The sequence below is a fragment of the Andrena cerasifolii genome, chromosome 6 (assembly GCF_050908995.1).
Source record: "Andrena cerasifolii isolate SP2316 chromosome 6, iyAndCera1_principal, whole genome shotgun sequence".
Lineage (NCBI taxonomy): Eukaryota > Metazoa > Arthropoda > Insecta > Hymenoptera > Andrenidae > Andrena > Andrena cerasifolii.
Window position 1 is genome coordinate 14238641 of NC_135123.1, and position 12367 is coordinate 14251007.

Consider the following 12367-nt stretch of genomic DNA (forward strand, 5'->3'; position numbering starts at 1 on the left):
AACATATAATTCTAGCCGGTAGCAGAATCAAGGCGAAATAGTTTTTTTTTCACAAGTCTACGGCCGTTTAAAAACGAAAACAAAAAACACGCAAAATATGAGTTTAAATTCAAAGTCCCGCCATTCTGTGAATTCTTAATTTTTTCCCATAAATCTGCTACCGGCTATAGCCACACTCTTACTGATTAAGAATCCTTTTGGCGTTTTGTTTTGTATCAGCGGAACAGCCGGAATCGTATGCACCATATGAGGCAACATTTTTTGCCCACGCTTTACGAGATAACCCATATCTCCATTCATTATTATTATATATAGCTAAAATTATTTTACAACTAAGTGAAATGTTAATAAACACGCGTGGATAATTCTCACCGGTGAAAGCTGTGTAGTTTTCTTGTGCAACGTCCCTAAAGAAATACAAACAATTGGTCCTCTAGACGAGAATACCCCCTCAACGAAATTACTTGTATCTAAAAAAAATTCATGTAATGTTCGCTGTTTCCACGGTCCTAGATGTATGTAACCCTTTAACAGATTTTCGTCGTTGCATATTCAACGACTTCGATACCAGAATATTTTTTAAAAGCGTGTGAATAGTTCCCGCATCCCAAAGCAACCGAGTTCCTGCATTCACGTAAATATACAATCATTGATACAATTAATCAAACGTACAAGCCTCGAGCAGCACTCCCAAGCATTTACCTACTCCAACACTTGGTGCGTACTAGGTAGCGAAACAGGTACCGGTCAATTACGTACTCCGTCGCACACTCAGACCCTCAGGTGGCCCGTCCGTCCCCAATGAGCCTTCAAACATTAGCACGCCCAATTCAAGCCTCGACTCGGAGCACCGAGAGACCAAAGCGCCCAGGTGGCTGAAGAGGCCATCCTCCTCGTGCTCGAGCCGCGCGAAATTAGTCGACCTTGGTCCGTCCGATTATTCGGCAAGGTCCCCGCCCGCGTCGCACGCTCGCAAGAAGCACAGGATACGTTGGCGTTTGGTGACTTGGGTGCCATCGTTTGGTGCCCTCCCCACTACGGGGTCCCGCAGCTCGACGCTGCAGAGAAGTTTAGAACGTCGGTGCCGTGCGTGCTGCCAGCTCAGTCCTCATCGTTGCTCGGGCAAGTCGCCTCCGTTTTGCACATGGCGTCGAAGAATCCGACAGTGAGCGTGAAGCAGGGCCAGCTCCGTGGCCTGCTCGAGACCGGCATCTACGGAGGCAAGTTCGTCTCGTTCCGTGGGGTCCCATACGCGAAACCGCCGGTCGGACCCTTGAGGTTCAAGGTGAATTTCCCTTCAGTCATGTATCGCGGCTCTGACCACAGAGTTCTCCGTTGAATAACGCCGGTATGGGATACACGATGGTCGGACGAATTCCAACATAGTCGGAGGATTACACAATGGTGGTAAAAAGAAGGTTTAACGTAGATTACCTTTTCCTCGGACAGGATTATATCGATGGCTTGGTGCACAAATATTGCATGTCCATGCTTAGCGTTCTCGAGAGCAACGAGTTTAAGCGGCGTGCAATGGTGCGTAAGCTCCGGGGGCGTAGAATGGAGAAGAATATTATTTTGCGACAAATTTATGAAGCAGACTTAAGTGTGATTCTGGCACAGCACGAAAACACAGTCAGGAAATATTTTTTGCAAATATTAATACTCAAATGGCGAGAGAAAGTGGACATAGAATATTTTTTTACTAAGCTAGCGATATGTTGAAATTGTAAATGTAATTGCGGCGTTGTTGGTACGCAGATGTGTTGGAATACGATTTTCAAAGTTTCTTTTAACCACCACTGTATGTACGCGACAGACGCGAGGCGCGCGGATAGAGAAGAGAACGCGTGAAAGGCTGCGGATGGAATTTTGGGACATCTTGTTTGGAACGATCGTGGCAGATGTTTACTAATGAACCTCCTCCTTGAGAGAGTTCAACGTACACCGTGTGACACCGATTGAATTCGATCCGATTTTACGCGGCACTTGCCGCCTTTCATTGGGCGAATAATTAATGGCATTGAATGCTTAAGGTACACGGAGGTTGTGGGGTGATAGGGATAATTCTCTGGGATAATTCTTCTGACGTCTGAAAGCGAAGTAGAGTCTCCATAGTTCAACGACATAGTTGGGATTGATAGGCGGGAAAAAAAAGTGGCATAGAGCGGGGAGGAATCGCAACTGATCCGATTGCTGGGACGGAATTCGAGTCAGTTACTATCAATTAAGTTAATCGCGCCGTCGCGAACACTTCCGTTCTTAAACAGACTGTACAAACTACGTGTCTCTCGCACGTGACGGGACAGTTCGAGGGCGAAAATTCTTAATCTATTTAATAGCGCTGCTTTCTATTTCCTACTACATCGAAACGTGAAATTTTAACGGCACTATCGACGTGCGTGTGGGAACTTATCAGCGAGTTATCGGTATCTCGTTCCTACTCGTTGCTAAAGTTCACGATAAATGTGTAACCCAAGGAGACTTTCTGGTAGAATAATGTCGAACAGATAAGGGAACCACATTTGAAACAGAAATTCTCCTTCTAAGCAAAAATTTAGCCACTACTCTCCAACAGTTTCGTTAATTTATATTTTAAGCTACCGATTATGTGTCATCGGGGACACCTTATTAATAATAGACAATTTAATAATAATAATAGTTCCAAGTAGAGTCAGTAGCCGCACGATTTCCTATTATAAGTCGATTAGACACTTCTAAAGGCACTGAGAAGCCTGAGACAATAATTCTCAGTGGAATAACAAGGTAGATAAATTTCCACTCTGCGGTACCACATTTGAAACAGAAATTCTCCTTCTAAGCAAAAATTTAGCCATTACTCTCCGACAGTTTCGTTAATTTATATTTTAAGCTACCGATTATGTGTCATCGGCGACACCTTATTAATAATAGACAATTTAATAATAATAATAATAATAGTCCCAAGTAGAATCAGTAGCCGCACGATTTTCTATTATCAGTCGGTCAGGCACTCGCAAGGGCACTGAGAAGCCTGAGACAATAATTCTCAGTGGAATAACAAGGTAGATAAATTTCCACTCTGCGGTACCACATTTGAAACAGAAATTCTCCTTCTAAGCAAAAATTTAGCCATTACTCTCCAACAGTTTCGTTACTTCCATTTTAAGCTACCGATTATGTGTCATCGGGGACACCTTATTAATAATAGATAATTTAATAATAATAATAATAGTCCCAAGTAGAGTCAGTAGCCGCACGATTTCCTATTATCAGTCGATTAGACACTCCCAAGGGCACTGAGAAGCCTGAGACAATAATTCTCAGTGGAATAACAAGGTAGATAAATTTCCACTCTGCGGTACCACATTTGAAACAGAAATTCTCCTTCTAAGCAAAAATTTAGCCACTACTCTCCAACAGTTTCGTTAATTTATATTTTAAGCTACCGATTATGTGTCATCGGGGACACCTTATTAATAATAGACAATTTAATAATAATAATAATAGTCCCAAGTAGAATCAGTAGCCGCACGATTTCCTATTATCAGTCGGTCAGGCACTCCCAAGGGCACTGAGAAGCCTGAGACAATAATTCCCAGTGGAATAACAAGGTAGATAAATTTCCACTGTGCGGTTGATTACTTTTAATCATACAATCGATCGATTATGAAAGTATCCAGATGAAAGTGCAACCGGCTGTAAACAGATTGCGCCTCGGAATGTAACGTTTAATCGAAAGTCTGCCGATTATGAGATAACGCGTTAGAATAGACTTTCTAGTCCAAAGTCGACTAACTGCATGATCATGACTGGCAAAGATTCGGTACGTGACTATTCCGCCCGGTCGATTAATAACCGGCAGACTGATTACTACACACTGATAAATTCCCGGTGACGCGTAGGGATGGCGTCGAAGATAAGCTCGATGGAAATTTATGGTGCAGCGTCCCTTGCATAAATTCATTCGGCCCTTGCCAACGAGCATTTAAACGCCGGCGCCCAAAGGAAATATTAATCCGTGGCTAATTGATCGAATGTGCCGTTCCAGCGCGTAACGTAACATCGCGTTCTTCCGCGGAAAGCGTATCTGGAACGTCGATTAACCCAAGTGTCGATTACCCAAGATCGCGATTCATTAATCATCTTACACAACGTAGGTCCACTTGGAACGAGCTTGGCGAAGCCTTCCATAGCGGGATTCTGTTCCTTTTTTTTTGCACACCCGATAAATGCGACGCCGGAGCATGTGATTAGCGATGTCAAACAATCATTTTACGGGAGACGGAGGGTTCCACGGTTACGCAATGCAAACGAGCTGTTTTCCATAAATTAACCGAGAACACTCGAGGAAGACAATAAGATAAATATTCAATGACTTTCGTGGCCGCTTAACCTCGTAGGCCGTTGTGTGCTCGTTGACGTGAGAAAATGTACGACCCGCTAAATATTTATCTCGACGATAGGTACCACTGAGAATGTTCCGAATGCTAATTACGATTTTATTGCTGAAGTTTCGATGCTCGAGGTTTTCGACCGAGGCACGTTACGTGAATGCGATGCCTGATCGAAAGTGGTTGTTCGGAGCTTGCTGTAAAAGCTTCCTAAAGGAATACACTTGAAACGTCCCACCTGCTGGGACTTGATAGTCCATCGCGGTAAAAATCCACACTTATTCTCTGTGGCTACAAGGTGCATTCCGTTTTTACGGATGAGAATAACGCGGATCGATAGGCGCTATCTATTCTGGAGCACAAGATGGGCGGCACCACTCTATTGCCACTTAGTACTCCATAACCACAATGCAGTTTCTTATTTGCACTAGAACACCGCACCGTCATCCGCCACTTATCAAAGAACAAACTTTACGCAATTCATCAAATAGGGACTTAAACGGCAGTCCTATCAGACACCAAGATAGAAATATCGCGTGCTCTTAATCGAAAGGATTAGAAGATCGACACTCGGCAGAGTCCACTTTTAGTGGCGGCTTTAAGAAAAAAAGGCCCAGGTGGCAAACGATCTGGGACACCCTGTATACATAACAGAGTTACAAGTAAATTTACGCGCGTGTGGTGTGAAAATTATAGGAACCAGAAAAAATAATATAATGTTTGGGTAAAATAATATAATGTTTGGGTAAAATCATATTTTGGGGCGGGAAAATGGAGCGCAGGCGGTAACTGCTCATCTCGGCCGCCTGTTAAGGGGTCATTCTACTTTGATCGACCGAAAAACGAAGCTATTTTTAAAGATTTTTTTTCTCAATAAATACAACATATAATGATATAAATCTTTTTGGAATTTATTAAGCTACTCTTATATTACACAAAAACAATTTAAACAATTTTTTTAATTTGTTGAAAATGTTTTTTATGGCGTCAATGTGGCAGCTACAAAAGAGAGGTGCGTATGTTCGTGGCGCAGGCGATTTCCCGGCTCAGGCTTATCCGAAACAAGAAATTCCAAAAGATTCTTAATCTGTACGAGTGCCGCTATAGCCCCTAGCTTAATTAATAATTTTTCCCGAGAAATGACCGATGTTTTCTTATGGAACACCCGAGAATACAGCCTCTTGGGTGTTTTGTGAAACTTTGTTTTCGAACCGGCGCCATTTTGTTACTTTTCAATAAAAATTGTTAATTGAGCTAGGAGTTACAGCGGCACTCGTACAAATTATGATGCTTTTGGAGTTTTTTGTTTCGGATAATTCTAAGACGGGAAATCACCTACGCCAGGGCCGCACATGGTGCTGTTTCCAGCGCCTAGCGGCGAGCAACGTCCCGTGCGTCCAGCTGTCCTGTTGCTAAGGACAGAATCAGTGAGGAGAACAGCAGTAGTGTAAGTGCGAATCCAAACGACTTGAAAGCAGCCACTCGCATTCTTTACGAAAACGACAAAAAGCCGCTGCGAACGCGCGCCTACGAACACGCACGTACACTACTGCAATTCTCCTCACTGATTCTACCCTTAGCAACGGGACAGCTCGACGCACGGCTGGTTGTCCGCCGCCCGGCGCTGAAAACAGCACCCCGTGCAGCCCTGACCTACGCCACGAACTCTTTTTGTAGGTGCCATATTGACACTGTAAAAAAACAATTAAAACAAATTGCAAAAATTTAAAAAAAAATTTTTTGTATAATATAATAGTAGCTTAATAAATACCAAAAAGATTTATTTAATTATACATTGCATTCACTGAGAAAAATATCTTTAAAAATAGCTTAATTTTTCGGCGGTTCAAAGTAGAATGGACCCTTAAATCCGCCACTATCCACCTTCCTTACCCCATGATTTCTTTCGTTCGAATCCGATCTTGTTACCAAGCAAAATCCTTATTTCCTCCAAGTGATACTAACAATATCTAACACATACAGTTCGTTATTTAGAATGGGTCAAAATGGCCCCTGCGTCCACTAGGACGAGGGTTAACTCGAGTTCCCGTATACGTTCCAACCCTTCCTCCTGCACGAATGTATATACCTGAGGAATTAAGGAAGATCTTCCCTTTTCTTCTACCCAGGATCCCCTGCCACCCGAGCCATGGGCCGGTGTCAGGGATGCCACAGACTTCGGCGGTACCGCTGCCCAGAAGGACCTGTTCACTCATCAGCTAATTGGCGGCGACGACTGTCTGTACCTGAACGTGTACACCCCGTCGCTGGATAAGCTATCGAAGCGTCCGGTGATGGTATGGATACACGGGGGTGCCTTCATTCACGGCTCTGGTGACAACACAATTTATGGGCCTGATTATCTCGTACGGAAGGACGTTGTTCTGGTCACCATGAATTACAGGCTCGGCGCCTTGGGTACGTAGCGCTTATAGACAGGAGCCCGTGTCGCATGCTCCCCTCGATGTTATTGCCGCGTCGCGTCGTCACCCGTTTCCCACGACCATGGTACATACCATCCCGAGCGCTGTTTTTATCGGAGCAGTCAGCCACCTTTAGGCTAAGACGCCCTCGTTGCGCTCGCTACCAGCTTCAGGGACGAAGTTCCCGTGTTTCGTTAAGTGGTAGCCGTTCGATTTCACGACGAATCCCTTGCAGGCTTCCTGAATCTGGAGCACGAGACCGCCCCAGGCAACCAAGGCCTGAAGGACCAAGTGATGGCCCTCAAGTGGATTCAGGAGAACATCTCGAATTTCGGCGGGGACCCGAGCAACGTCACCATATTCGGGGAGAGCGCTGGCGCGGCCGCAGTGAATTATCTCACTATTTCTCCCATGGCTCAAGGTACGATTTATGACGTACGTGTCTCTTCTTCAGCGTCCCCGTGCGTACGTAATCCCCCAGCTTCTGTCTGTGACGGCTCTCGGCGCGGATAAATAATTTCGGCGATATCCAACGGCTCCGTTAAACGGCCACGTCCTATCTGCACCGTTCTCCGTTCGTTCTCCTCCGATATGTTCTAGCTTCATTATCCTGGACCCCAAGCAGTTACGTCAGCGCCATTCAGCTGAAGTCGAGACTCGTTTCGTTCTTACCTTCCCGCCCCGTCCCGCGGACTAGCCTCGGTGTACGAAAGATTCGACGAGCTCGTCCACGGTTTCTTTCCAGGGCTGTTCCACAAGGCGATATCGCAGAGCGGAGTGGCGCTTAATCCCTGGGCCCACGTGATCAAGAACCCCAGCAAGTACGCGTACCAATTAGCCGCCCGCCTCGGCAAAGACACAAATGACCCTGAGGCTGTGGTCGAGTTCCTGAGGACCGTGGAACCCTTGAAGATCGTCAGTGCCGAGAACGAGCTTTTAAAGGTAGAGATAAAGCTTGCGGGCTGAATGACCGCCGCGTAAAATCGCTTTGGACCTGGAGGAAGCTGGAGCTGCAGCTTCCGGGGTGGCTCACAGTGGTTCAAAATGCGATCCTAGCGGAGCAAAATTATCTTTGTCATTATTTCTTCCTGCTCGTGCAGAACCTAGACTTTAACAGTATTCACTCATTTATTATGTTTAATATCTTTTCTACTCTATTTATGATCATTTTTTGCTCGTTTCTGTAAGTAAAAATACAGGTGCTCTTGATATCTCCTTAATATTTTCCGGATTATAATAAACTAGTTGAACGGAAAATTTACAAATGAACAGATAAGTGAAAAATAACGACAAAAATAATTTGGCTCCGCTGGAGTCGCATTTCAAACCTCTGCGCTTCGTCTTTATCCCCATTATTTCTTGCGACGTGGATTCTTACCGCTGTCGAAGCCAATTACGCAAAATGTAGTTGCAGCAACGCGGATTAACGTAACAACCGCGACGTATAAAGTGATCGTTCGGTTTTGCGTTGGAGAGCAGGCAGATTTGCATGGAGACATGAGCTTTCTCATTAGCAACTGAATAATTCCAACAAACTGCTTTACTTTCACGTTGGATTACGAGCAGCAGCGGGTTTCATGGGGGATTTATCAGAATCTTCTCGAACACTCGTGCAGAGTGATTAATAATAGCCACAGGTCGACAGGAAGTTTTATAATTCTGTTTCCTGTTCACCCCTGATGCTCCCCCGACGTTAAATTGATACGAAGCGTACGAGCGCTGCGCTAGAGTCAACATATTCGAGCGGGGCTTTATCACTCTCGGTCGCGCAGACCGATATACAATTCCGTCCCGATACCGTGATTTTACGAGTGCCATTAGTAGCGACACAATTTGCAAAGCGGTCCCCGTCGTCCTTCGCGGCACATATCCTTTCGATTGAATTGTGAACGGAAAACGTTAACCATGTATCGGTGGAGGATATTTACAGCGCCAATAAAATCCACTCGAGTAAATCCCCGCTCCTAATTTGCCGCTTTCCTATGGAAATCGTGGAAACGTTCGAGGGTAGTCGTACGCTTATAGCGAAGGGCCCAGCGCAAGGATGAATGGATGCTATTCGATTAACACGGAAACTGACACCCGTTTAACATCCTACATTCCGTTTGATGCGCGCAAGTGCTCGCTTGAATCATGCATCTTCGTGGCATCGAACACTTTGGGTGGCGTTCACGTGCTTCACGTCGGTAGCCTTTTAACCCTTCGTGGTCACATGGGGTGTATCGCGCCCCCGGCAAATTTTTTGTAAATTTTTATCAGACCTCAGATTTTAGAGCTGTAATATTACAATTTAAAAATTTCATGAATTTTAACCAAAAAATCGTTTCTTTTCCATAACGATATTTTCAACTACGAATCTATACTTCTACAAGTGTTACAATTGTACGAATTATCACTGAACAGTTAAACGATTCGAAAATAGGAAAATGGTAACTCAAAAATCACGCTGGAGTTCAGTGAAGCCCACGTGAGCAATTTGTGATTATAAGGTGTGACCACGAAGATTAAAAGCATCCAAGGTGTTGCCCGGTACAATGATACCCGGATTATTGTCATGCTTTTTTCCCCGGATCATCGGGAAAGACTCACCTAACCCACAGTTTTGCTTCCTCGGCGCGAGCGAGGGCCTTCGGTCCCGGGTAGACCGCCCGTTGACTGCCGAGAGCAATGAAACCGTTGGGTCAGGTAAAATACCCAGTAGAGAAAAATAAAATATTCATATTTTCGATAAATGTTGATGAAAGTATTACTAATAGATTTTTTAGGATTTCCCAATGAAAATGAGTTCAAATATAGAGAAATTCGGTGCATTTTTAGCGAACGTCACTACGTTCACTAAATCTTGTAATTCACACGCTGGAAAGTGTCTCCTTTTTAAAATTATTACGCACTATGTAATAATGCAGAAGAGAATTTAAATGGAGAATATCAACGACTTCGTCAAATTGTAAAGTGTTTGCCGAAGATTGCTTAAATGCAGCCTCACTTTCGTCGACATAAACTCGACAATCCATCGGCAATACTCTCAGCAAAATGTAATCGGTAATATGAAAATTTTCATATTCAAAACTGAATCTCAATTCGCCGTCGACCGAGGGTCTCCCGCTGGTGCGCTGTTTCACTCACTCTCGGTTCACGTCGTTTAGTCTCCTTGTCAGACGGTTCGAGCGAGGGTCCTGACAAGGGTCAGTTTATTAGAAGGCTGACTCGAAGGGGACTTTTTCCAAATTTCGCGCCACTCGAAAGGGGTGCAACTGGATGTTCGGTAACGTTCTTTGGTTCTCTTTACAGGACGACTATATCTTGTTCTCACGCTTCGGCCCAGGCATCGACGACAAGTCACCGACACCATTCCTGCCGAAGCATCCGAAAGCGATGCTGCAGGCAGGCGTCAGGGTGCCTTATCTGCTGGGTTACAACGCCAACGAAGCCAGCGTGCTCATAGGTAGGGTAGCGAGTTCATTTTGCGCGTTCATTAAATTCGTCGACAGCTTCAGAAATCAAATAAAGTCAAATCAAAGCTCTGTGCGCAGATATTTATTATTATAAAATTTCTCTGAAAGGCTCCGCGGTCGACGAGGAGCTTATCGTAAATTTTTGTCGGGGCCCTGTGCATAGATATTTATTATTATAAAATTTAGAAGTACGATATTAATGCATCGACGCGACGGCTGATCATTGGTGTGTTTCCGTGCCGGCAGGATTCAAAGGGCCATCCTTCTACGACATTATCCCAAAAATCAACGCCAATTTCAACACGGTCCTCCACTCAGAGCAGCTGGATGACTTGAAGAGAGACGACATCTCGGCCATGGACCTGAAGCGCATCTACTTTGGCGATAAACATTTCACCCGCGAAACGTTGCAGCAATACGCGGACTACATGAGCGACATGATGTTCGTCCAGGGTATTTTCGACGTGGTCAAGGCCCAGATCCAGACTGGCGCCCAAGACACGTATCTCTACAAGTTCACTTACGACGCTCCAGATTCGTTAGCGAGAATGAAGTTCAACGTCACTCTACCAGGTACGCACGATCGAACGTTGCGCACTGTTCCAGAGTCGTGGGGGGTATTTTTCAGTCCCCAATCAGTGGGGATGCAAATTAAGAGAAGCCACGACACACCTTTCTCGAGTGATCAAATAATGCTCCTTAAAGTGTCTTCGTTTTAATTCTAGCAGAGCCTCCGAAATTCTTACGTTACAGCTTGAAATGAGATCGAAATAGGAAACAACCGATCTCTGATAATTAAAGGCTCCCAGCCTTCTTACAATCACAATTTAGTCATACGAAGTTCACTGCACCCCAGCGTGCTTTTTGAGTTACCATTTTCCTATTTTCCCAGCTTTTAACTGTCGAGTGATAATCGAATCTTTGTAACACTCGTAGAATCATGCTGTAATAGTTTTTTTTCTACAAACGTAAATTCGCAGTTGCGAAAATAGTTGTGGAAAAAAGGCAACTTCTTTTTTCGTTAAAATTCGCCAAATTTTTTAAATGTAATACTAAGGTCTCAGGACTTACAGAAATATTGGCGGAGAAGAAAAGTCGCCCGGGTTAATATTGCGATGTGCGAGTTAATTACTTGGAAGCACAGTGGAAGAGTTGTATCGCGTGACAATGTATTTAACGAGCTAAGGTTCGCGTGCTTTGCAGGGGCGACGCATGCAGACGACCTGATGTATCTCTTTTACCCGCACATAATGAAGCAATTCAGCTTGGACCCACCGAGGCTCGGAAGCGAAAAATATAAAGTCATACAGTACCTCACTCAGATGTGGACGGACTTCGCGAAAACTGGGTGCGTACCCTGCGGAACTGATTCCGAATAGTCGCGAGCCCAGTTTCGCGAGCTAGGAGCGAATGATGATTTCTATTGCCGGAAGAGTCGATGGGATTATTGAGAATGTGCTTGATTTTATTCAAGGAATCCAACCCCAAAACCCACGGACGCGGTCGACGAGGTTTGGGAACCAGTGCAGAAAGGGGACGCGTACGATTATATGAACATCGGCAAGACGCTGAAAATGGAATCTGCCAAAAAGGACGAGCAGACCTTCGAGTGGAAGAGAATGAAAAACAAACTATGATTAATTTCTATAATGAATAGTATTTATACGTATATACCACATCTCCCTAAACCGTTTACTCCGCAAAAGTACAGTGATCTTTGTTCGTAGAAACAGAATGCAAGATAGCAGGACTATCCTCGTGAATTTAACTCGATTTCGCATCCTCCGGTTTTTCTAGGATCCTCCAACGATTCTTTCTAACCACCTTATTTCCCGAACACATAAATATATGAATTTTTTTATCACTAAGCTACTTATAAATTTCTTTCCACTCTGCCCATTCTCGCCTCCCTTTCACCCGATTCTTATTAAATATTCTCGAGATTGTCGGAGGGAATTCTCTGCGAGTGTATAAACCAGAACGAAGCGATAGAGGAATTTATCCTGAATCTCAGCTAACCTCAGGTCAGGCCTAATAGCAGCTACGCTGAGCCTCGCCTATTTCGCCACTCTTATTTCCTCTGTTGCATATTAATTTTTCTTCTTTATACTTTCTTTTC

At 44.5% G+C, this 12367-nt stretch overlaps 2 protein-coding genes across 7 annotated transcripts in view; one reads left to right on the forward strand and one right to left on the reverse strand.

The window, feature by feature from the left end:
• Dh31-r (Diuretic hormone 31 Receptor) overlaps nt 1-12367 on the reverse strand; it is a 163236-nt gene that overhangs the window by 48047 nt on the left and 102822 nt on the right. The window lies entirely within an intron of this gene.
• LOC143370528 (juvenile hormone esterase) lies at nt 1030-12116 on the forward strand. Its single transcript, XM_076815795.1, has 8 exons — nt 1030-1285; nt 6500-6788; nt 7029-7214; nt 7539-7735; nt 10085-10238; nt 10495-10821; nt 11452-11596; nt 11723-12116. The coding sequence occupies exons 1-8, from the start codon at nt 1145-1147 to the stop codon at nt 11883-11885; spliced, it is 1602 nt and encodes a 533-aa protein (XP_076671910.1). The 5' UTR covers nt 1030-1144; the 3' UTR covers nt 11886-12116.

Coding starts and splice junctions, on each gene's coding strand:
- LOC143370528 (XM_076815795.1), top strand. CDS start 1,145: ATGGCGTCGAAGAATCCGACAGTGAGCGTGAAGCAGGGCCAGCTCCGT. Junction 10,239..10,494: donor CGAAGCCAGCGTGCTCATAG/GTAGGGTAGCGA, acceptor CCGTGCCGGCAG/GATTCAAAGGGCCATCCTTC. Junction 11,597..11,722: donor ACGGACTTCGCGAAAACTGG/GTGCGTACCCTG, acceptor ATTTTATTCAAG/GAATCCAACCCCAAAACCCA.